The 27,057-nt window shown below is 42.1% G+C and overlaps 1 protein-coding gene across 1 annotated transcript in view; it reads left to right on the top strand.

Annotated features, from left to right (window-relative positions):
* Positions 1 to 27,057, top strand: part of DLC1 (DLC1 Rho GTPase activating protein) — a 744,850-nt gene that overhangs the window by 337,483 nt on the left and 380,310 nt on the right. Inside the window, 1 exon segment of the mRNA XM_030191431.1 lies at positions 23,572 to 23,605. Within this exon segment, the coding sequence (XP_030047291.1) occupies positions 23,572 to 23,605 (34 nt within the window).

The raw sequence follows: 27,057 nt of genomic DNA, 5'->3' as shown, positions 1-27,057 counted from the left end.
ATTAGATTTTATGAATGTTTTTATTGTAATCCAGTCTGAATAAGGGTGGACTAAAAAACTAACAAACCAATCTGTGAGATGCCTGTCTCATTAATCTTACTAAAGATACTTCCCTCCCCACCACCACCACCACCACCCTCACCCCTTATTCAGCTTACTGTGGACAGATTTTTTTTAATGGCTGCCACCAAGAGCTTTTCATACCTGGATATTCACCACTGGGCTAAACTGGGATACTGGAGATGAGTATCTGGGTGTGAAGCAGCTGTATCTGGATACTGGAAATATTCAGACCAATGCCAAGATAGAGTTAGGACAACCTCTTTCCTGTCTTAGCTTTATCTGCAAAGTTATTCAGTTAGTGAACTAAGTGGAGGAGTAACCTAATGGGTTAGTACAGTGAATTGAGAACCAGAGCAACTGGGTTTAATTCCCACTGCAGCTACCTGGGCAAGTCACTTAGTGGTCCTTTTAGTAAGCTGTAGGGAAAAGGGCTCTGTGGTAGCAGCCATTTTTTCCACACACCAGGGCCCTTTTTACTGCTGCGGGTAAAAAACCCTGAAAATCCTAACCGCATGGCCATGCGGCAGGGAGCACTTGCTGCTACCCATTGAGGTGGTGGTAGGGGCTCCCACAGTAACCCAGCAGTAACCAAGCAGCATACGGTGATACCCAATTACCACCAGGTTAGCCCTGTGCGAGAGAAAATTTTTTCTGGAGCGCCAGAAATGGTGCGTACTCCAGCTGGAGCTACCACCAGCTGCCACATTGGGCCAGCAGTAGTTCTGATTTAGTGTGCAGTAGACCCACGTTGGGGTTGCTGCTGCTAACCCTCTATTGCCCCAGGTACAAAAACTTAGATTGTTAGCCCTCTAGGGACAGAGAAAGTACCTGCATATAATATACTTAAACTGCATTGGTTGTATCCACTGAAAAGTGGTATATCAAATCCATGACCCTTTAACTGGGCTATTCTTGGCCCTGTCTAAGATTCACCCTGGACCGCCCCGGCACTATCCAGATAGCATTGTGGAAGTCAGTGGCAATTTTTGGCAGCATTATCCAGATAATTCCATTGATACTCCGTGGCTGGCCCTAGTGAGTGGCATTTACAAATTGGTGATCAATTTGTAAACTCCAACATGTTCTCTTCCAACCAACACTTCCAGTCTTCTATGCCATGATTCTACTATGTTCTGTGTTTTTGGTACAGCCAAGTCAACATGAGCATTGACTAACCACAGAGATGGTGGAAACAATGGAGATGATCTGATTTGCAGGTCATAAAGAGTCCTGCAAACCTGTCCATGAATGTACCAAGTGTCTTGCAGGGTTAATGCTTTGATTAGATTAAAGCATGTGGCTTTTTCACATTATTGACTTGGAAAAAAGTGATCTGCCATATGACAAACGTATGACTTTACACCTTTATCTTGAATATTTCATTTTTACACCAATTGTCTATTAGATGAATTAGCTTTTAGATGAATTGGTCTTTAGACAGATTGTATCCTTAGACCAACTTTCATTAGACCAATTGACCATTAGATGAACTGCAGTTAGCCAAATTGTTATCAAACCCAAAATGAAATAAGCAAAATATCGAGAGCACACATCTGAGAAGCTCAACCTTGTGCAGTGTGGTCTTGTGGAAGGGATCAGAGTTGTTCCATTCAGCATAAGGTGGCAGAGTATTGTAAAGTTACAGTGGGCTCGTATAGATTATTAAGAAAGTCCCATTTTATTGCTTCATTGTCTGAAATGTTAAGCTGGTTCCCAGGGACCAAGTTCAAGTGCAGCATATGGAAAGCATTAAAGATTAGCACTAATGAATTCTGAATAGCAATACACTTCAGAAGGAGAAATTTCTCATAAGTGACAAAACTTCATGCTATCCTGCTGTGTGATCTGTAAACAAAATACCAGCTTTTGACATGTCATAAACAAGAAACAAACCAAACAACATGAGCAGCATTATAAGGCAAACTACTGCGCCTAAATATTGATTAAAATGGGACATGAGTAGGATTCTTTTCTTGGAAATTACAGACTTATGAGACCAATGCTATTCTAACTCTTGACAAGACTATAAATTGTTGACTTTAGAAACAACCACAGGATGCAGGGTCTTGACGTAAGCGTCCAGACACTTCATAGATTGGTACATAGTTCTCAGTTATAGCCCTAGACTAAAGAAAGGAAAAGGTTACCCTATAGGCAGCTTTAGATATCATTATATGCAAGAAATTGCAGTGAAAATATTCAGTGTTAGTTAAATGGGTAGGAGAGGTTTCTACCTATTAACTAATGTTGACCAGGTCCACACAAGATATCCTGCAAAGCATAAATGAATAGCACTGCTGAATAAAGGGTAAAGGGTCATGGATTTGATATTCCACCTTTCTGAGGTACAAGCAAAGTGGTTTACATATATTATATGCAGGTAGTTTCTCTGTCACTAATGGACTCACAATTTAAGTTGTGTAATTGGGGCAATGAAGAGTTTAGGATCCTTTTAATAAGGTGAGCTGAAAAATGGCCTGCAGTAGTGTAGACACGTGTTTTGGGAATGCGCAGAATCATTTTTCAGCGCACCTGCAAAAAATGCCTTTTTAAATTTTTTGCCGAAAATGGACGTGTGGCAAAACAAAAATTGCCACGCGTCCAATATTTTTTTTTGGGGGGGGGGGGGGGGGTCTGAGACCTTACCACCAGCCATTGACTTGGTATTCTCATGTGGTAACTGGGCGGTAATGACCTACATGCGCCAAATGCCACTTGGCACGCATAGTTGACACACACCAGACAATAAAAAATATTTTTTAGGCGTGCTTAGCGGATGCGTGCCAAAAATGAAATTACCGCAAGGTCCATGTGATAGCTGTGCGGTAACTCCATTTTGGTACATGTTGGGCACATGTAGACACTTACGCGACTTAGTAAAATGGCCCCTTAAGTAACTTGCCCAGGATCACATTGAGCTGTGGGGGGAATTGAACCCACTTCCCCAGGGTCTCGGCCCATTGCACTAACCATTAGATAACTCCTCCACTCTAGAATACTCTGATCATTCCAGCACTATCCAGTTAGTGCTGGGGTAGTCTGAGTTGGAATCCAGGCCGAGCTAGGAGTTACCCATGCACCACCAATATTTCAGTGGCAGTACTTGGATAACTATCTGGTTAACTTAGGACAGCATAAAGGCACCTGAGTAACTCCCTCATTGTTTTTCCAGCCTCACATGTTCATCTTGATTCCATATGCCAGAGCGCTTTCTACATCACAGGCCTTCCCCTTTAAAATTTCTTTGTTATATATCCTATACTGTTTATTGTGTACTTGTTTGGGATAATGTGGGATATAAATGTCACAAATAAATAAATAAATAAAATAATACTTCCTGACAAAGGAAAAGTATAAGTTAAAGATGAAGTGTAAAACATGTGATCATGATGAAATAAGCATCACAAATTCATAGACCAAGTTTCAAGAGATATGATAGAAATAAAGTAAATGATTGTGATTTAAAGAGTTGGAATCCCAAGTTAATTTAGGGGATAATTCTGTAAAGCATTTGGCACATGTCAATATGCTCTAGATGTGAGAAATGGCTCTAAACAAGTGTGAATTGAGACGAGGAGACAAATGGCTTTTTATTTTTTCGCTCCTGCATCTTTAAATAAGTTACCTTTGAATATTTGCAGTATCCCCTCTTTAAAGAAATTCAAAACACCTATAAAAAACCTGGCTCTATGGCAAAGCAGTTGACACTTGATCTAATTCATGAATGCGATTTCTCTTTCTAGGCATTGTATTCCAAGTAGGACAATTATCCACTGAACCCCTATTATCTGTATGTAATGGCCTAGATTATGATGGAACCCTCTCTATATACATATGGATGTACCCTGTCCTTTATAAAATTGTAGTATAGAAAGTCTAAGTAACTATAAACTATAATGGCTGAATACACATGTATAGGTATGTGGTTTATGGTTTATTAGGTTTGAAATACCACCTTCTGTCGAGAACAGCAAGACGGTTTACAAAATTAAAATATATCAGTGAATTTGGAAAAGAACTATATCAAAAATAGGACAGGGAAGTATAAAGCGGAGAGGGGAGAAGAAAAGAAATAATGTGGTAGGGCTAGCGGGGAGAGGGTTCCAAATTGCCATGTTACTCAAAAACCGTGCCTGGTTGCCAAATACTAACATGAAAAGGTGACTTTTAAGCAGTGCCTTGAATTTGGGAAAGAAGAGTTCGGTGCGTAGTGGCATGGGAAGATAATTTTAAAGGGGAAGGCCTGTGATGTAGAAAGTGCTCTGGCATATGGAATCAAGATGAACATGTGAGGCTGGAAAAACAATGAGGTGCCCAACGTGGCGCAAGGAAGAACCTTTGAAGGAGTGTGAGGGATGATACATAAGGAAAAGTAATTGGGAGAGCTAGAATGAAGAACCATATGGATAACTGTAAGAAATTTAAATTGAATGTGGTATTGTGTAGGGAGTCGATGATGTTTAAACAGGAGAGGCATGATACAATCAAATTTTGTTGCTCATGCAAAGATGCAAAGTGCCCTGTTTTGGATGATCTTGATATGTTTTAGAGAGCAATAGGGTATGCTAGCATATAGTAGCAGTATTACAGTAATCAAGAGAGCAGATGATAAATACATAAAGAAATGACATTTGGGATGAGGGATCTAGCTATATGAATTGTATGAAACTAGCGGAGGGCAAAAAAAAAAACATGATTTCACCAAAGAGGAAATTTGGGACTTAAAAGATAGGTCCTAATCAAGTCATAATCAAGTTGAATTCCTAAGTATTTTAAAGGAAATTATCGTGTTGATAGAAGTGGTACCAATGGATGGTTGAAGGGTAGGACAGGGGGTGTTCCCAGTTATCCACATAGCAACTGTGTGTGCCAATAGGATAGTACGTATTTTCTAAAACTTTTATTGCATTACATCAAGAATACAAATAAGAAAAGCCCCAAAAAAAGCAAATTTACTTTCACAGAAATTAAGATCAAATGCATCTAGTGCATTAGCCCACATCAAGAGGAACCTGAGGGTAAACTAAGGAAACTAACAACCAGAAACATGATTTATATAAAAAAAATCTATTCACTAGCAATCCTAACTATAAGAGACCCAAGATCAACTCCTATGCACTAAAGTAAAACTCATGAGGAAACTTTATCACTCAAAAAATGTTCCAAGTGGAGAGGGCCAGGAGATTAAACATTTATAGGGGAATCTTAAAAAAAGGATAGTACATATTTTATGCATTGGTGTTCCTAGGACTGTAGTATAGGTGGAGGGAGTGAAGTTGCAATGCATATGTCTATTTTATAAAATATTCATGTCCACATATAGAATGGGCTGGATTCATTTATCGTTTATTATGTTTTTCTATACCGACATTAATCGCACAGCAGGTCAAATCAGTTTACAATATATAAAAACAGGCAACATAAAAGAACTCCATTAAAATAAAGAAAAGTGCAAAACACATCATTTAAAACAAGAAAACACAACTCATTCATAGCTACAATTCCAAAATAATATGAGACTTAACATAAGACAACAATCAATCTTAACAACACTCACAGCCCTATGGGGGACTGGCTATAGTATTTTCCCCTGCAGAATCTAGTAGAACTGAGAGCGAAAAGGCTCAGGAAGTCTGAAAAGATAACTGAAAAAAAATTCTATATATGGCAATTAAAATCTAGGCGCATCTGATTTACACACCTAGTGGTATTCTTTAAGCCACATGAGGGGAGATATGATAGAGGTCTATAAAATAATGAGTGGAGTTGAACGGGTAGATGTGAAGCGTCTGTTCACGCTTTCCAAAAATACTAGGACTAGGGGGCATGCGATGAAGCTACAATGTAGTAAATTTAAAACGAATCAGAGAAAATGTTTCTTCACGCAACGTGCTATTAAACTCTGGAATTCATTGCCAGAGAATGTGGTAAAGGCGGTTAGCTTAGCGGAGTTTAAAAAAGGTTTGGACGGCTTCCTAAAGGAAAAGTCCATAGACCATTATTAAATGGACTTGGGGAAAATCCACTATTTCTGGGATAAGCAGTATAAAATGTTTTGTACTTTTGGGGATCTTGCCAGGTATTTGTGATCTGGATTGGCCACTGTTGGAAACAGGATGCTAGGCTTGATGGACCTTTGGTCTTTCCCAGTATGGCAATACTTATGTACATTCAGATGCGGTTTATAGAATAGCGCATAGGCAAGGTAGATGTGCCTAGATATTGGCGCTAGTGTAAATATCCTGCGTCTAAATCTAAGCATGCTTCCCTGAATTCTATAACCATGCATGTAGTTTGATTGACAGCCCTGACACAGCCATATTCCTCCCATTGCCATGCCCCCTTTTGGGCTACATGCACTGGAATTTGCACACACCTCTTTTTAGAATATGCCTAAGAAGATTCGCATGTAAATTCCAATTACTGCCAATTAGTATTGATAATTGGTTGTTATCAGCCAATTAGCAACACTAATAGGTTCGTTAACTAATTGAGTAGAATGCATAAATTGGCCACATGCACAATTTAATGCCCGCTACTCAGCGCAACATATATATAATCAGGAGGAATATGCACAAAAGTGCACAACTTTTTCAGAGTAAGTATAAGTTTCAGAATGAGAATTTACACACTATTGGGACTAGTTCTGTTTGTCTATTTTATAAAGACACATGGAGGGGCATAATCAAAAGGGATGCCCAAGTTTTGCTGAGGACGTCCTCGCAAAACGTCCCAACGAAGGGGCGGGTAAACCCGTATTATCGAAACAAGATGGGCGTCCATCTTTCATTTCAATAATATGGTCGGGGATGCCCAAATCTTGACATTTAGGTCATCCCTAGAGATGGTCGTCCCTAGACTTGGTCATTTGTGATTTTCGGCGATAATGGAAACTAAAGACGCCCATCTCAGAAACAACCAAATGCAAGCCCTTTGGTCGAGGGAGGAGCCAGCATTCGTAGTGCACTGGCCCCCTGATGTGCCAGGACACCAACCGGGCACCCTAGGGGGCACTGCAGTGGACTTCAGAAATTGCTCCCAGGTACATAACTCTCTTACCTTGTGTGCTAAGCCCCCCAACCCCCCCCCCCCCCCCCCCAGGTCTGCCTGCCTGAAGTACACTGCACCCACTACAACTGCTCCAGGGACCTATATACTGCTGCGATGGACCTGAGTATGGCATTTGAGGCTGGCAAAAAAGTATTTTTAAACTTGTTTTTTATGGTGGGAGGGGGTTAGTCACCACTGAGGGAGTAAGGGGAGGTCATCCCCGATTCACTCCGGTGGTCATCTGGTCAGTTGGGGCACCTTTTTGAGGCTTGGTCGTGAAAAAAAATGGACCAAGTAAAGTCGGCCAAGTGCTCGTCAGGGACGCCCTTCTTTTTTCTATTACTGGCCGAGGATGACCATCTCCTAATCACGCCCCAGTCCTGCCTTCGCTACCCTGTCAACACGCCCCCGTGAACTTTGGTCGTCCCCGCAACGGAAAGCAGTCGAGGGTGTCAAAAAATCAGCTTTCAATTATGTCGATTTGGACGACCTTGCGAGAAGGATGTCCATCTCCTGATTTATGTCGAAAGATGGGCGTCCTTCTCTTTCGAAAATAAGTGTGAAAATCAATTAAAATGCTGTATGGTTACCTTTGAGGCATGGATTTGCAACTATAAACTCAGTTCAATAGAGAAAAGAACAAATTTTTACTTGTGGCTCCTGTTAATCATCCTTAGACCAATGTATCTTTTCAATTAGAAAAGGAGCATTATTCACTGGAATTTACAGCACAAATTTTAAGGGTTCAAGTAGATAACCTCTTATCAGTGGCACATCAAACCTCTTAGTTAAAAGATTTTTCCTTTTAATGAAGAAATTGCATTCTATTAGTACTTTGATCTACCTAGTTTCACTCTGATAGTTCAGGCTCTTCTGTTGTCCCAATTGGATTACATTAATAATATTTATGCAGGTTGCTCAAAAGGTGTGAATGAGAGGCTGCAGACTATTCAGAACACAGCAGGTAGGCTTATTTTTGCTGCCAGAAAGTTTGACAAGGTGACTCCACTCTTTGTCCGATTGCATTGGATTCCGATTGAGGCTCATGTGAAATTTAAGATCTGTAGGATGACCTCTAAAATACTTTACAGGATTGCTCCTGTATGTCTAGTTGGCTCCATCTCAGTATCACATGGCAATTTGCAATATTGTTTTAGGAATCAGATGAAATAAAATTTCCCTACTGTTAAAGGAATTATGGGGTTCATTTTCAAAACACTTAGACTTAGAAAGTTCCATAGGTTTCTGTGCAACTCTGGTAGAGGAGTGTGGTAGCCGTGTTAGTCCACTCTTAAGGTTATCAATAGAAATCAAACAAAATAAAACATGGAAAAGAAAATAAGATGATACCTTTTTTATTGGACATAACTTAATACATTTCTTGATTAGCTTTCGAAGGTTGCCCTTCTTCCTCAGATCGGAAATAAGCAAATGTGCTAGCTGACAGTGTATATAAGTGAAAACATTCAAGCATTACTATGACAGTCTGACAGGGTGGGAGGAGGGGGGTGGGTAGGAAGTATGCATGGGGACATCAAAGCATATCATTGATATTCTTTGATGTCCCCATGCATACTTCCTACTTCACTTTGCTGAGTGTAACCCATATAACATTAATGATCTTAGTCAAATCCCGATTGTTTTCAACACATCAAGAAAACCCAAGATCAGAAAGTAGCCTATCACCTACATAAGCTACTCATTGGATCATTCGATCACTCCTTGCCAGGCATCGAACCTCCCCCTGACCCGAGGGTTGCCTCTTAAACCCATCTCTAGTATACCTTTCCCTATCACCCTCAACGACGTAAGACAAAACTCTTAATTGATCTGCCAAAAGATGTCAACACATCCCTCCATAAGAATTCCCTGACTCCCATACCAGCCATATACGTTAATGCCAGATCTGTGGAAAACAAAATCCTACTACTTAAGAGACCTTCTAGAGTCCTCAGATCTCAGCTTCTTATTCATATCTGAGACCTGGCTTGCGGAAATTGAAAGCCCATTCCTCCCTCACCTACTCCCTCCTGGTTATGACATTGGCCACTCTCTGAGGCAGAGCAAGAACGTCGGTGGGTTGGCTCTCATATACAAAAGCTTCTTCCAAGTTTCTTTAGTTAGCTCATGTCCTTCTACTGAATTGGAATACATGCTATGTAAACTCCAAGGTGACTCTAAAGACTCGGGTCAAATTGGCATTCTTCTACTCTACCGCCTGCCAGGCTCCTGGTCAAAGTCTGAACACATTATTTTGGAGACCATCACAGCAGCACTGTCTCAATTCACTAGGTCAATCATCTTGGGAGACCTTAACCTCCATCTTGAAGATGACTCCGATACCAATGTCTGCAACTTTAAATCCTTTTTGCACATGAGCGATCTAACCTTGAAGGTGGAGGGTACTACTCATGAGCTTGGTCACACACTTGACCGTCTCGCCTCCTACCCTAATAGCTTGGTTAACTCATACAAATGGAAAGCTATCCTATAGTCTGACCACTTCCAAATAGATTTCATCCAGGGCTATAAGTTGTACATTTTGGTCTAGACCTGATTTATTAATGAATAAGCCAAAAAAAGTGCCCTAAATGAAAAGATGACCACTGCAAGAATAAAGGAATGGTACCCCCTTACTTCGTCAGTGTTCACTGACCCCCTCCTACCCCACTAAGATGTAAATGAAACAGTACATACCAGCCTCTATGACAGCTTCAGATGTTATGGCCAGTCCTATTAGAGCAGCAAGCAGGTTCCTGGAATAGCCTAGTGGTGGTGCATTGCACTGTAGAGAAAGTGACCTAGACCCATAATCCACGCTAACTATTACACTTGTGGTGGAAAGTGTCAGCCATCCCAAAACCTACTGTACCTACATATAGGTGACACCTGCAGCCATAAGGGCTATTGTAGTGGTGTATCGTTGGGTACAGTAGGTTTTTGGTGGGCTCGCCATACAATATAAGGGCATAACAATGAGACATGCACCTGGGACCTTTTATGTGAAGTCCACTGCAGTGCCCCTAGGGTGCCCCACTGCTCTGCTGGGATGCCTGTGTGGCCAATCTGCTAGGAAACCTGGCTCTTCCTATGTCCCAATGGCTTGATTTTTTTTTTGTGGGGGGAATGGTCCAAAAAGATAGACATACTAAGCACAACAACATCTCAGAAATAGTCATTTTTGAAGAAAAAAGATGGCCTTTTTTTTTTGTTTGTTTGACAATGGTCATTTTTACTATTTGTTTTTGGACATTTTCAGCAAAATGTCTAAAGTCAGATTTAGACATCATATCGAAAATGCCCTTCTGTGTCACCAAAACCAGGATTTTATGCATGCCGGAAAAGTGGTAGAAAAATTTAGAACTTCAACTTGCATGCAAATCCCTGGATTCTATATATGACATGTGCCCAATTTGTACATGCAATTTAATTGAGTATCAAGCCCATGAGCACCAGTAATTGGGTGCTAAACAATCAATTATTGGCATTAATTGGCAATTTGGATGTACGTATGCATCTTGCTCATCACTTTTTTATAAAGATGTGTGCATAATTTTTTTAGCACAAAACTGAAAAGGAGCGCGGCCACGGGAGTAGCATGGGCAGGTCAAGGGCATTCACTAAGATTGTGTAGTATTTTAGAATTTGGGAGATCTGCACCTAATTTATGCACAAGGATTTATATCAGGTTTCAGTTGGTGTAAAACCTCATGCCTACAGCTGGATGTTGATCCCGGCGCTACACACTATTCTATAAATGCTGCCACATTTTTTTCAGTGCCCAAATGTGGGCGCCATTTACTGAATCTAGTCCTAAATGTCTCTTGTGTCTTGGTCCTGACCATCGCATCCTCACCAGTGAGCTATCACTGGAGCCCTGTTGTCACATGGCAAGTGCCATCGAGGGTCAGATGGATACACCCACGATTTTTGCTTCCTCTTCCATGTAACCAAGACAGGTGAGCCAGCAATCAGAGAGAGTTCAAAGTGGTCAGTGTGGTGTTGGAGTCACCCGTGGGGCAGCACTAAGCTTGAGAGTCACCCACTCAGTACACATGTACTAGTGTTTTTAGTGCGTGCTGAAAATAGACATGCGCTAAACGCTAGAAATGCCCACAGGAATACATTGTTGTCTCTAGCATTTAGCGCGCCTATTTTTAGCACACTAAAAATGCTAGCGCACCTTAGTAAAAGACCTCCTTAAATATGTTTGCAAAAACGTGTAGATTTGATACTGGCCAATAATATGTAACTGGAAACACACTCTCTGTTTTATAAATAAATAATACCTTAATGCATTTTCTTTAGGAAGAAAATGTCAAAAAAGTTTAAAGTTAGTTCAAGAATAAAGTATTGCTTTATATAATTTGTTTACGCTTTATTGCCATGCAGAACTGGATATGACATAGTCAGCTGATAAATGATCATGCTGGGACTGGCAGCATGGCACCATCTGGATCATGTGATGGAAGCTTTAATTCTACACATTAAAATGCTTTTTTTTTTTTCTTCACTACACAGTGCTTTGACAAACACTTATCCTTTCTAAACCCTCATCAATAGTAAAAAATAAATACAGCAGCAGAAGAAAAGGAGGTAATATTGTATAGGTCACTTGTCAGACCCCCACCCTAAGTACTGTAGTCAATTCTGGATGCCATACTTTCCACAAGGTCACTGAGGGGATGGAAGCCATTCAGAAAAGGGCCTCTAAAATGACAGAAGGTCTGAAACACAAAGAGAGGCTTAAGACACTCCAAATGTAGTCCCTAGAGGAAAGAAAGGAAGGGCTTCGATAAAGTACAGGAAGGTGAAATGCTACATACAAAAGAAAATTAAAGGATAAAGAGGTCATGATCTGAAGTTGCAAGAAGGTTCAGAGGAAACAGAAAATAAATTGCTGACTGGGTGGCCTGGAATAGTCTACCAGTAGAGGCAGTGTCAACAAAAACTGTGATAAAATATAAACAATCTTGAGACAGAAGCAGAGGGCAATGGTAATGGAAGGGTGGGAGGTAACAGAAATGAGGAAGGGGGCTTAAGTGTTTATTTTCCATATGAAGCTTTAGAGGCCAATGTGCGCTAGGATTGTGACACTACTTTAGTTCAGATCTAGCACTGTTAAAATCACTTCCCCTGCTTGAAATAAGTTTTAGTGCACAAAAAGTATGCACTGCTAGGGAAATAAAAAAAAAGTGAGCTAACTTTAGTGTACTTTATACAAATGCATACTGATGACCTGCATATAGAATAACTGCCAATTCATTAGTGTCTGAAAATTTGCTTTTTTTTTATTTCCCTTTTAGCGCCACTTTTTTTATTTCACCCCTAGTACTGAAGTTACATTTTAACTTCTATTTACTTCATTGTGAAGCAAAAGAAAGATTTTTAAAAATCAACCTTGATGCTAGGGTAAAAATGTGACATAACATTGTAGTCAATATTGTACTTTACTAAAATTTTAACCAGTAGTTAAAAGTGAGAGATAACTTTAACTCATACCTCTAAATGCAGACATCTTAAAAACTTAGGGCCAGATGCGCAAAGGTTGCCGTTAAATACAGCAGCTGCAGGAGAAGTTACTGAGTTGCGAACAACAATCGATGCACAAAGGGGATGGCATGCACGGATCCCACTTTGTGCATCAGTCATTGTTTGTGACTAAAGCTGTCAATGCAATTGACACTAGACCACCATTGAGTTTTTTTAGTTATTCTGGTAGAGGGCTCAAGAGAGGGTCCTCTCGAACCCCTCAGGTAACTCAAAAAATTCTGTAGTGGTCTAGTGAGCCCTTCCCCTTCACTGCCAGAAAATCCCTGGTGGTCCAGTGAACCTTCCTCCTGATCACCCCGTGACCTTCGGGCCCAAAAATTCCCTTGGTAGTTCAGTGAATCCCCTCTCAAGTCCCCCCCCCCCCCCCCTTCACTCAAAACAACTCCATGATGGTCTAATTACCTAACCCCCCTCCTCGCCCCTCCCCTTCCCTTCACATACCTTTAAATGTTGGAGGCAGGAGGGCAGGAGCCACACCTACTCCCTCCCATCTCTGAGCCTGTCCTTCTCAAACTGGAGGTGTCCAGTCCCTGCCCAGTTCCTTTCTTTCCTCTAGGGATTACATTTGAAGTGTCTTAAGACTCTCTTTGTATTTCAGACCTGTCATTTTAGAGGCCCTTTTCTGATTGCTTTCCATCCTCTCAGTGACCTTGTGAAAGTATGGCATCCAGAATTGACTACAGTAGTTAGGATGGGGTCTGACAAGAGACCTATACAAGGGGTGGTCTAGTGACCCAACCCCTTCTCCTCCCCTCCCCTCCCTTCCACTCTACTCCACATACCTTAGGAGAGGAGAGGGGAGGGGTTGGGTCACTAGACCACCATGAAGCTGTTTTGAGTGAGGGGGACTAGAGAGATGGTCCACTGGACCACCACAGATTGAGGGGGGAGTGCAGCGAGGTACAAATTGCCCAGCAGAGATTTAGGGAGGACAACAAGCAGCCTTTGAAGATGAACAGGTATGGGCATTCATCCCTTCTGTGTTTTCCTTTATCTGGGCTCCCCTCTGACAGCTCTAGAGCTGCCATACAATCTATCTCGTTAAAGGTAGGTGCTCCTTTGTCTGCATCACATGGAATGCTCATTGTAACACTAATGAGCTTGTTGTAATACATTTGTATAGGATTTTCCATAGCTGCTATGGCACACGGTTAAAGCCATGCAAAACCCCTTGCATTTGCTTTAAATCAGCTACAACCATTCTAAAGCAAACAATTGCAAGCTCGGTAAGCTTTGTGCATCAGCCAGTTAGAGGTTGTCTGGTTCTAGGGCCATCAGATTCCCAATCTAGGACTCTTGCAAATTGGTCTTTATCTACCATCATTTAATAGAAATGATATGTGGTATGAAGTGTTTATTTTAACTGCTAATAGAGGATTAGATGTACCAAGAGCTTTCTGCTCTTTCAGAAGCTATTTATAAAAGTGAATACACATGTAAATTTTTTTAATAGACACATTCTGTAATACTAAAAAAATAGCCCCCTGCATTGATGTTCTACCCTTCTTGTCGCACCAGGTATCCTATGACCTGAGGGGTCTATCCAGGAAGCCACTGTGGAATTGAACCCAGTTCCCCTGGTTCTCAGGCTGCTTCCCTAACCACTAGGCTGCTATTCCTCCACTTGCTAGGTTACTCCTCCACTCCATGTAGAAGCTGAGTCATCAGCGTGTAACTTTGCCACATGGCTGATTGCATTAACCTTGAGCTAGTTGGGTCTACTTCTCCAGACTAGTTTGTGTGGGATGCAGGGTATCAGGCAGATCAGAGCTTCATTAAAATATCTGCTTTAAGATTAAGGAGGATCTTCTAGAAGCATCTGCACATGCAAATAGCAGCATTTAGATATCTGTAGATTGCATTCACATGTAAATAGTGATTTTAGAAAACAGCTATTTACATGTGGAGATCCTTACTATGCAGAGATTTCAAGGGGGTATGGTGGGACCAGGCTTCGACATGGTTTGGGTGAGAAAAAAAAGTCTACATGTGTATTCCTTGTTTTTACAAAGCAAATGTATATTTATGGGGAAAATAATTCCCTCTCAGGTTTTGCACCAGCTCGAGGCACTCAACAGGTTTTGAAAAATGTTCATACAAGCCAGGGCTTTACATGAGAGATTTAGGGGCCCTTTTACTAAGCTGCGTAGGTGCCTATGTGCGCGCAATGCGTGCCAAATTGGAGTTACCGCCCAGTTACTGCATTGCCCTTGCGGTAATCTCAATTTTTGGGGTGCGTCCACTACACGTGTCTGAAAAATATGTTTTATTTTCTGATGCACGGCAGCTACACGCGTCAAGTGGCATTTGACGTGCGTAGACCATTACTGCCTGGTTATTTTGGGGACCTTACCACTAGGTCAATGGCTTGTGGTAAGGTCTCAGACCCAAAATGGATGTGCAGCAATTTTCATTTTGCCACACATCCATTTTCAGCAAAAAATTTTTAAAGGCATTTTTTTGTAGGTGCGCTGAAAAATAATTCTGCGTGCGCCCAAAACATGCGTTTACACTACCGCAGGCCATTTTTCAGCACACCTTGGTAAAAGGATCCCTAAGGAAGTAATTCTCCTTAATCTTCATTTGTTCATTTCCTCCTCCAAAATGAAATTGTGGCCACAGTTCTTAATTGACCAAACTCTTATATATAGGTTTGTAAAATGGGCCAGTAACCTGTAGAAGAGATGCCACTTACTCATAGAAGTTGTGAAATCATGGAAGCTGCCACGTTCCTGCTGATCATTTTTTCAACACATATATTTGTAAAATGGCTTCTCCTGCTGTGTATGTCGGTAAATACATGGGCACTCCTGCACGTCCGTATGCATATTTTACAAAAGGCTTCAAGTCTAGCTGAGTCTTTTGTAAAATACAGAGGGAAGCTGAGCACATGCCAACCTGGACATCTCAATTCTGATCTGTAGGACCTATCTAGAAAGCCATTTTAATGTAGCTGTAATCTACAATTTCTTAGCAGGATGGCTACAGTGTTAAACTATAGTTTAGCATGTATTAAAAATTGTCAGGTAATGCATGTTGCCTGCTAATTGTAGCATACTTTTGTAGATCAACCCCTTTCTGTCTATGGGGGAAATGCTATACTAATAAAGCACAGAAAAGACAAGATTAAAAATAAAAGCATCTCTAGAAGTTGAATTGGAGAATGTTGCAGTCTGATTCAATTGACATGCTTATTTATCTGACTAGACAGTTTGCCTTCAAGTGGAGTGATTGTTTTTACCCTGCATTAGGTTTGGAAAGAAAAATCCCATAGAGGGATTTGAATCACTAAAGCAAAACACCTTTGTAAGCATCTGATGAGCTTTAAACTGCTGCTTTAATCTCTTCTAATTATGTCTTCTCAATCTGTCAACAAGTGCTCTATTGAAGGAATGTGTAAGCCATGCACAAGAGCAGCACCACACCACAACACTGGCATAAGGGATATATACTCGGAAAAAAACTGGACCATTATCTATTATAATGAATAAAATGTTGTTGATTTAAAATCTGTAATATACCACTTCATGAAAGTTGTCCAAGGAGACAAATGCATGTGACTGGAGGCAAAGTGAGATGCTTGAGACAGACTACTTATTTTCCATGTACTGTTTACTACTACTACTTAACATTTCTAAAGCGCTACTAGGGTTACGCAGCGCTGTACAATTTAACATAGAAGGACAGTCCCTGCTCAAAGAGCTTACAATCTAAAGGACAAGTGAACAGTCAGTCTGATAGGGGCAGTCAAATTGGGGCAATCTAGATTACCTGGAAGGTAAGAGTTAGGTGCCGAAAGCAGCATTGAAGAGGTGGGCTTTAAGCAAAGACTTGAAGATGGGCAGGGAGGGGGCTTGGCGTAAGGACTCAGGAAGTTTGTTCCAAGCATAGGGTGAGGCGAGGCAGAATGAGCGGAGCCTGGAGTTGGCGGTGGTGGAGAAGGGTACTGAGAGGAGGGATATGTCCTGTGAACGGAGGTTTCGGGCAGGAACGTAAGGGGAGATGAGGGTAGAGAGGTAGTGAGGGGCAGCAGACTGAGTGCATTTGTAGGTAAGAAGGAGAAGCTTGAATTGAATGCGGTATCTGATCGGAAGCCAGTGAAGTGACCTGAGGAGAGGGGTGATATGAGCTTATCGGTTCTGGCAGAATATAAGACGTGCAGCAGAGTTCTGAACGGATTGAAGGGGGGATAGATGGCTAAGTGGGAGGCCGGTGAGGAGTAAGTTGCAGTAGTCAAGGCGAGAGGTAATGAGAGCGTGGACGAGAGTTCGGGTGGTGTGCTCGGAGAGGAAAGGGCAAATTTTGCTGATGTTAAAGAGGAAGAAGCGACAGGTCTTGGCTATCTGCTGGATATGCGCAGAGAAGGAGAGGGAGGAGTCAAAGATGACTCCGAGGTTGCGGGCAGATGAGACAGGGAGGATGAGGGTGTTATCAACTGAGATAGAAAGAGGAGGAAGAGGAGAAGTGGGTTTTAGTGGAAAGACCCGCAATGTTCAGTTTCAGGTGGCAGTTGGACATCCAGGCAGCAATGTCGGATAAGCAGGCCGATACCTTTGCCTGGGTCTCCGCGGTGATGTCTGGTGTGGAGAGATACAGCTGGGTGTCATCAGCATAAAGATGATACTGGAAGCCATGAGATGAGATCAGGGAGCCCATCCTTACGTGGAGGGGAATAATCGAACAGGGCACCCAAGTTTTCCTGAGGGCGTCCTCGCAGGACGTCCCCACGAAGGGCCGGGGAAACCCGTATTATCGAAACAAGATGGGCGTCCATCTTTTGTTTTGATAATACAGTCGGGGACGCCCAAATCTCAACATTTAGGTCGACCTTAGAAATGGTCGTCCTTAGAGATGGTCATCCCTGATTTTCGGCGATAATGGAAACCGAGGACACCCATCTCAAAAATGACCAAATCCAAGTCATTTGGTCGTGGGATGAGCCAGCATTCATAAACTGGTCCCCCTGACATGCCAGGATACCAACTGGGCACCCTAGGGGGCACTGCAGTGGACTAACTGATGCACTAACTGAATGGAGAAAGGCATGCATGAAGGAAATCGCATGCAAATGAGCTGCTCATTTGCACACGATTTCCTTCCTAAGGAGGGGAAGCCAGTGCAGAGCAGCCAAACATTATGTGTGGCTGCTCTGCACAATACAAGTCCAGGTGAAAATGTCCAAGTGCTTGTCAGGGATGTCTTTTTTTTTTTTTAGAGTATGGGTGAAGGATGTCCTTGGCTATGCCTCCGTCCCTGTGATGGCAGTTGAAGATGTTCAAAATATGGATGTTTCTGTGAGAAGGATGTCCATGCCTGGATGTTTCTGTGAGAAGGATGTCCATGTCTTTGCTATGCCTCTGACACCCCATTTATTTATTTATTTGGATTTTGGATCACAAGTAGCAGCAGTGGGATTTGAACTAGACACCTCTGGATTGCAAGACCAGTGCTCTAACCACTAGGCCACTCCTCCACTCCATTGAAATTTGGCCATCCCTGTGGGGGGGGGGGCAGTTCATGATGTCCAAAATGTTTGAAAGAAGGATGTCCACGCCTTCGCTATGCCTCTGCTGACACACACACACACACAGCATACTGCTGCGATGGACCTGAGTATGACATTTCAGGCTGGCAAAAAAGGTTTTAAAGTTGTTTTTTTGAGGGTGGGAGGGAGTTAGTCACCACTAGGGGAGTCAGGGGAGGTCATCCCCGATTCCCTCCAGTGGTCATCTGGTCAGTTTGTGCACCTTTTTGAGGCTTGGTCGTAAGAAAAAAATGGACCAAGTCGGCCAAGTGCTCGTCAGGGACGCCCTTCTTTTTTCCATTATCGCTCGAGGTCGCCCATCTGTTAGGCATGCCTCAGTCCCGCCTTCGCTACGCCTCCAACCCCCCCCCCCCCCCCCCCCCCCCCAGAATTTTGGTCGTCCCCGCAATGGGAAGCAGTTGGGGACGCCCAAAATCGGCTTTCAATTATGACGATTTGGGCGACCCTGAGAGAAGGACGCCTATCTCCCGATTTGTGTTGAAAGATGGGCGCCCTTCTCTTTCGAAAATAAGCCTGATAGTAACATAGTAAATGGTGGCAGATAAAAGCCACCATGGCCCATCCAGTGTTCGCAGAAAGATGGCCAAAGTTGTACTTGTGACTTCTTGCAGGTTCTTCCACCCCTTTGTCTTTAGGGTTGTAACTGACACCCGGTGCAGTCTACCTCTCTCTATGCTTCTTTTTTGTTTCTTTAAAATGTGAAACTTATTTTAAGTTTTACAGTGAGTGGAAATGTTCTACATTCTTATTCCATCTTCATGCCATATAGGGAACCTCTATGTTTATTCCACACCACTGTTTCACCCCCATCACTTCCCATGGAAGAGCATTCCAGACATTCGCCATCCTGTCTGTGAAAAAGTATTTCCTGATTTGGGTTTTAATTTTCCCTCCTTGCAACTTCACTTCATGCCCTTTAGTTCTGTAGCCTCTCCATTTTTGTAAAATGTTGTTTTGTTCCTTTCTCTCTTTCAGGAATCATTTCTCCCTTATCCCTCCTTTCTTCAAGGGTATGCATATTCAAATTTTTAAGTCTCTTCTTATACATCTTCTGGTGCAGACCCAAACCATTTTGGTCACTTCCTTCTGGATGGCTTTGAGGTTTTTTTACATCCTTGGCAAGATATGGCCTCTAAAATTGAACATAGTAACCAAATGTGTCATCACCAATGACCCGGACAGGGTATTTTCACCTCCTCCATTCTCCTGATTATGCCCCTCTCAATGCAGCCAAGCATCCTTCTGGCTTTGGCCATCGTCTTGTCAGATATGTCTGCCACCTTGAGATCCTCAGACACTATCACCCCAAGGTCTCTTTCCTGGTCTATACAGGTCAGTCAATCTCCTCCTATTACAAACAGCTCATTTGGATTTCTGTACCCCAAATGCATCACACAACTTTTCTTCACATTAAAGCTTAACTGCCAAGCATTAGCTCGAGCTTCTAATTTTTATAGGTCAATTTTCATGCATTCCACTACCTCTGAGATGTCCACTCTGTTGCCAATCTTTGTGTTATCTGCAAAAAAGCATACTTTTCCTGGCAATATCAAACACAGATATATTGAAAAGAATCGGCCCCAGCACACTAGTGCACTTCACTACTCACTTTTCTTTCTTTTGAGTGAATTCTATTTATCTTCACCCTCTGTCACCTATTAGTCAATCAATTTCTGATCCAGTTTACCACCTCAGGTCCTATCATCAAGCTGCTCAGTTTATTTTGAGTCTCCTATGAGAAACAGTATTAAAGTCTTTGCTTCAATCTAAATAGATCACATCCAGAGCATGCCCTTGATTCATTTCTTTTGTCATCCAGTATAAGAAATCAATCACATTCATATGACATGAGTTGCCTTTGGTAAAGATCTTGTAACTCATTGAATTGTAGAAAGTTGACTATCTTTTTCTTCAGCAGCATCTCCATTACCTTTCTTATCACTGAGGTAAGGTTCACCAATCTGTAGTTTCCCACCTCTTCTCTTTTATCACTTTTGTAAAGAGGGACCATCCAGCTTATAATCGAAAGTGATCGCCGGCTATTTCCTGACATAAATCAGGAGATGGCCGGCGATCTCGGAAAAGTGGCGAAATCGGTATAATCGAAAGCTGCATTTTTTACAGCCTCGCCGGCGAAAGTTCAAAGGGGCGTGTCGCCGGCTAAGCGAAGGCGGGACATGGGCAGGCATGGGCGTGGCTACCAGATGGCCAGCTGTCGCCGATAATGGAAAAAAACCCGGCGATAAGCAGTATTTCGCCGGGTTTACTTGGTCCTTTTATTTTCACGACCAAGGTGCCCCAACTGACCAGATGACCACTGGAGGGAATGGGGGATGATCTCCCCATACTCCCCCAGTGGTCACCAACCCCCTCCCACACTAAAGCAATAAAATTAAAAACCTTTTTTGCCAGCCTGTATGCCAGCCTCAAATGCTGTACCCACCTCCATGACAGCAGAATGTGTTCTATCCTCCGACAGCCTTTCCCTGGTTGTGAGTGTGACACCTTTTCTGTTAGGTGCACTGCAGAGTCACATCAGCAATGCAGAGTCACATCAGCAATGCATTGTGGTGGGTGTAGGGTACTGGGCTGTACTCCCATGCTGCTTTTCCCCCTGCTAACTGGGTCAGAGTGTGCCCTGTTTTACTTCCGTTAGTCCATGAGGTAGTGGCCATGTTTGTAAGCCAGTTTTAGATCCCTTTCATGTGTTAGCCACGTTAGAGAACTTAGTTATTACCTTGAATGTGGCTGAAAGAGGGCATTGTACAGCATTCTGCCAGCTGTGACCTACTGCTAATCTCAGTACCAGGGAGACTCTTTGCCAGTGGGGCACAACCTCTGATCTGCAGTTAACTGTGAGTAAACGTGCTTATTCAAATAAAGGACTTTTTCAAAGAGATTAGTCTTCAGGTGTCAACTGGTGTGCCAAGGTTATACAGCAGCAACAAGTCCTAGAGGCCTGCATGTATGCAGGTCCCTGGAGCACTTTTAGTGGGTACCACAGTGCACTTAAGGCAGGCGGACCCAGGCCTATCTCCCCCACCTGTACCACTTGTGCTGGTAATGGGAGCCCTCCAAAACCCAATCTACCCACATGTCTAGGGTGCCCAGTTGGTGTCCTGGCATGTCAGGGGGACCAGTGCGCTACAAATGCTGGCTCCTCCCACGACCAAATGGCTTGGATTTCGCCGGGTTGTAGATCGCCCTTATTTTTTTCCATTATCACTGAAAAACAAACCCGGCCATCTCAAACCCGGTGAAATTCAAGCCATTTGGCTGGACTAAACCATATTATCGAAAAAAATGGCCGGCCATCTTTTTCAATAATACGGTTCCGGCCAGCTGTATCACCGCCGCGACAATAGATCGCCACCTATTTGGCCAGCAACTTTCGATTATGCCGCTCCATATCAGCCTTTCTCCAGCACTATGACACTTTGGTCTTCAAGGATCTATTAAACACATCCTTTAAAGGGTCCATAATACCTCTTTAAGCTCCCTCTGTATCTTGTAATATATCTCAACTGATCTCATAGCTTGGTCCATTCAGTTTTGCAAATTCTTCACAAGCACCTTCTTCCAGAAATGGTTTGGAATCTACAAGATAAAAACTTTTATTGTAAAACACCTGACGATGTAAAGTGGTTGGGAGGTATAGACTTGACATGGTGGGCTGTGTTTCAGCACAGTAGCATTCATCAAGAATCCAATTATCAACCAATAAAGGTGAAAAAGTTTAACCTATCTTCTTCTATATGGCAACAGATTTGTCACTGAGTAATGAATCTCTGCAGCACTGCAAGATAGCCTCTTCCCTTCACTTCCCTTCCTTTTGTCCCCTCTTCCTTTCCTTTCCCTTCCCTTCATATGCAGCATTTCTCCCCTCATTCCTTCCCTTCTCTTTCCTTGCCTTCCCCTCCTTTCATGTGCAGCATTTCTTCCCTCTTCTTTTCAGTTCCCTTCCCTTCATGTGAAACATTTCTCTCCTCTTCCTGTCTCTTTCATTCCCATCATATGCAGTGCCTGTACATTGTCTCTCCTCTTCCCCACCCCTGTTCCATCCTGTGGGTCCAATATCTTTCTCTACTGTCCTATTTCCATCTCCCTGGGTCTGGTCTCTCCCCTCCTCTGGGAGTCTACAAACTTGTTGCAATCACTGACAATGATTATATAAAGCCTTCCTCTAGCCACTCCAAGGCTTTCCTTTTGCTCTGTCCCACCCACACTGCAAAAGGAAGTTGTGACAAAGGGGAGGACCCTAAGGCTGGCCAGGGGAAGGCCTGCTCTAATCACTGCCAGCAACTGTAACACATTTGTAGACTTGTGGTAGAGAGGAGAGAGACTAGACCTGGGGGTGGGGGGGGAGGAGGAAGGTAGAAAGGCAATGGCAGATTTACAGGGAAAGTGCACTCATTCCATTTGGGGTAGCAAAGCAAATTTTTGAGTGGCACTTGCCACTCCATGTAACCCCATAGAGATGCCTGTAGCCCCCATCCAGACTTAGACACACTCAATCCGTTCATATTACATCCAGCAATGACTCTTCCCTGGTGGGTTTCCTCACCATTTGTCTAAGGAAAGCCCATTGTAGGGTATTCAATGTCTTTCTACTTCTTTCCAGATTTGCAAATGGGGTATTCCAATCCACATCTGGTAATGTCACCCAGTATCAGTACCTTCCCTCTCATTCTCACCTTTGCAATTTCAACAATCAAGTCTCTATGCAGTTCTTCCCATTTGAGTTGGAGATCTGTAGACTGCACCAGTGTGGATGAGAGTGTCATTCTCTACCCAACATAGACCACAGGGCTTCCTCTCTTCCTCACACCCACCATATTTCAGCTGCTTTAATATTGTTTTTTACATAGAGAGCTACTCTTCCTTTTTTTGACATCTCTATCCCTCCTGACTAGATTATAGCCAGATATGACAATATTCCATTCATAAGACTCATTGAACCATGTCTTCATAACAGCCCTAATGTACAATATTGAAACCAAGGTCTAAGTCCATTATTTTATTTTATTTATTTTTTATTTATTTGCCATCTTTTTTTAAGGAATTCACTCAAGGCAGTGTACAGCAAGAATAAGTCAAACATAAGCAACAGACAATTACAGCAGTAAAAATATTCAAATAATAATATAAAATATTACAATGTCAACACAATACCCAATAAAACATTTTAATAGACAGCAAAGGGTATAAGCAAAGATGGAACACATAGATAAGAATAACAGGTGTTAGAAAATAAGGGGATTAATTTAAAGAAAGTTGCATATGAGGTCAGAAAGGTGCTTGAATATGATCTTAACTATGATTGTCTAAAATTTTCATAAATGCATCATTTTGTTTTATAGGCTATGCCGGTTATTTCAGAAAAAGAGAAGGCTGGTGAGTAACAGTGGGTTTCTTTTTCTCTCGTCTAATAATTCGCAGGAATGTGAGCTCACTTATGCTGGTGTTAAAAGGCAGGCTTAAATGAGGCTTTGGCTGGAATGTGCAGGATTAGGGACAGGACAGGTCTGTGTAAATATTGTTGTTTACAATATTTCTAAAACATGCTCCTTTTGGGACCCTACTTTCTTGAAGGACTGTTTGGGGAGATATATGGTGCTGCTGTAGAGATGTAGATATGCTTTAGTGTAGCTGTTGCTTACTGCATATGCTGCAGAATACGATCATTAGATGGGATTTTGGTTTATCCAAATATGATAATGTACTTCCTTTTTATTTAAAACTTCATTGGTTGCTGATTGCTGCTAGAGTTATGTTCAAATGTGCTTGTATTGCAAAGTGTTGCATGGGCAAATCCCTGTTTACATGTTGAATCACTTTTGTTTTGCACTATTTAAGAGTCTGGAGGCATTCAGCCAACATTTTTTTTTACATTTCCATGTTAAGTGAAGAAAAGGTTAGGTCTTTTTGATGGGTTATTAGCAGTTCAGGGAGTACGTTTATGGAAAGCAGTTGCAGACTTATTTCCTTTATCGCAATCCTATTTGTCATTTAAGAAGCTTCTTAAAAACACATCTTTTTAGAAAAGTTTGCATTTATAATGCCAATTATGCTGCATCCCAGAAGATTGTTCTGGCTTCTTTGCTTGGAAGCTGCTTAGAACTGTTGAGGTGTTAGTGGGCTATATGCCTGGATGTTATCTAATGTAATATTGTACAGACCATCTTATTGTAATACAAAGATACTTTCTTATGTAAGGACCAGCCTGATTTATTTTTGTTACATTTGTACCCCATGCTTTCCCACTCGTGGCAGGCTCAATGTGGCAGGCAATGGAGGGTTAAGTGACTTGCCCAGAGTCACAAGGAGCTGCCTGTGCTGGGAATTGAACTCACTTCCTCAGTTTGCCAGAACCAAAGTCCACCACCCTAACCACTAGGCCACTCCTCCAGAGGCACTATTGCACTTTTTACTAATGTGAGAGAGCTCTGGGTTCAGTTATAAAGACTGGTTCCTGATCCTCACATCAGCCAGGACAGGGGATACTTTGAATTGAGCATTCACAGCCCCTGGGTGAGAGATGGAAAGAGACATTATTCATTATTGTGCAATAGAGACACCCTACTTTATGACTAATACAAATTCAGTTGGGAATCACAGTCATGGCCTTATTTACTCACTTTGCTAAGGTTTTGTAGTTACGGTGTGGTAAATGCCAGGATGTATCTATTTATCCAAAGTTATACTCGAGTTCAATGTGTGGGGACTGAAAAACCTCTGTGTTAATTGTCGGAGCATGCCCAGCAATTTCTCTTTAGAGACAGTTTTCTAAAGCATGTTAACTCCATAGCAGATAATGAGATGGAGTTAGTTACATCTACCTAAAAAGGTGGCGTTAACTGTGTCGCTTAACTTGCCGCATTAACAGTTAACATGCAATAGCTACCACTGTGTTTAGTTAAAGCACACCCTTGCCCTTTCCCTACCCATTATACAGGCCCTTCCACATTAGTTGTTAACATGGCAATTAGTGCACACTAACACAGCTTAGTAAATAGACCCTCTGCACCCCTTGCTGGATAGAAACAAGTTTAAAAAATGAGAAACCCCCCTTGGCTGGTTTCCAATAAAGATCCATGGAGCCTTAACCTCAGTAAGAGTTGGTTCTGATTAAGATGAAAAGTCAGAGAAGCAAGAAGCAGCAGCTAGGACATGGAAAACCTTCCTGATGCACTCATTATCAAATATGTTAATGCACCATCTCATTTTTATTTTTCTTGACCCCAGTTTCCTCCTGATCCTTAAGATGTCCAGCAGATACAGATCTGATAATGTGAGCTTTTGTTCACATCTATCTGAGGATTCGCTCCTATATTATACCTGCTCCCAGCTTACATAATGTAGGGAATCATAGTGAAAGTCCTCTGCCAGAATCCATAATACACTCTGCCTTGCTTGACCCAGGGAATGGAAGACCTGCACCAAGAATCCAATTCAGAACCCTCTACATGGCACTGGGCCAGCATTGGCTTTCTCATTTTCCATGAAGTCCTTTTAATCTAGTTTGTATGTCAGCATGTAATTAAGCTGTGAAATCTATTGCCAGAGTAATTAGGCCAAAACAACTAACTCAACAGCATTCTGAAGAAATTTGGACATGTTCACAAAAAATGATTTGCCAGGTACTTTGGAAGGCCATCACTTAGCCCCGGGAATGAGTTCTGAAAGACTTGATATATTTTTTTGGAATCTTCTAGATATTTGTGACTCACACTGGGCACTGTCAGAGATACAGGATGCTGGGCTCAGTGGACCTTAATCTGATTCAACATGGCTGTCATGATTTTAATAGAAATTGTATATTTGAGCATATAAAATCATGGCAAAACTACCATAGCAGTCGTTCTATTTTATCTTAAGTCAAAATCTATATTATCTCTCTCTCTTTATGTTTTGTTTGTTTGTTTTTGACTGGTTGAAATCTTTTTCTACTAAGAAACATTCCTAGTTTGGCAGTGCCAAACAACCAGTGCCATATGGAGGGATCTGGGCTTTATTTTCAGCAGAGTTCTTCAGCTCCCTGGCTCAGATTAGAGTACAGATACTGCATCAGCCTGTTCACAGTCCCTCAGGAGTTGAGAGAATGTCATCAAAAGACAATAGGGGCACCCAGCGGCAGGAATTAGGACCCATGATTATAGGGTTCCAGAAGAAGCCATAATATATGGCCCTTCATCAAGGGCTACTGCCGCTCTGACTGGACTTAAATGTGTTGGGAAGGGATATAGAAATCAGTGGTAGAAAAGGGTGTCCTTCCCCTCTAAATCCATCCTATTATGTCTACCTATTGGTTGCCTAGTCTCCTTTCTGTATCTGTCCCACATACCCTTGAATTATTTCAGTGTTTGGGTTGCTACTGTCTCTACTGGTAGGACCTTCCAGGCTTCCTGTTTAGTTCTATTAACCTGAATCCTACTGGTTGAGATTTATCTAGACCAGAAGTTCTCAACCCAGTCCTCAGGACACAGCTAGCCAATCAAGTTTTCAGAATATCCACAAAAATATGCATGAGATAGATTTGAACAGAATGGAGGTAGTACATGCAAATGTATCTCATGCATATTCATTTTGAGTATCCTGAAAACCTTACCAGCTGGGTGTGTCCTCCTGAGGACCACAGATCTAGACTGAGTTCCCTATCCTTTGTTTGCATTTATGTGCAGCATTAATTGGAAACATAAATATTTTAATGTGATGAGGGAGGAGACATATTCTTCATGCCACCAAAACATATTCTTCGTCATTTAGTTTTTAATATTCTTCTTTTTGTGGGAGTTGTGCCTTTAGACTGATATTATGCTACTGCTAAGTTATGGTCCTAATAGCTT

Source organism: Microcaecilia unicolor, chromosome 2, assembly GCF_901765095.1.
Source record: "Microcaecilia unicolor chromosome 2, aMicUni1.1, whole genome shotgun sequence".
NCBI classification, from domain to species: Eukaryota; Metazoa; Chordata; class Amphibia; order Gymnophiona; family Siphonopidae; genus Microcaecilia; species Microcaecilia unicolor.
This window is presented reverse-complemented; position numbering and strand designations above follow the sequence as displayed.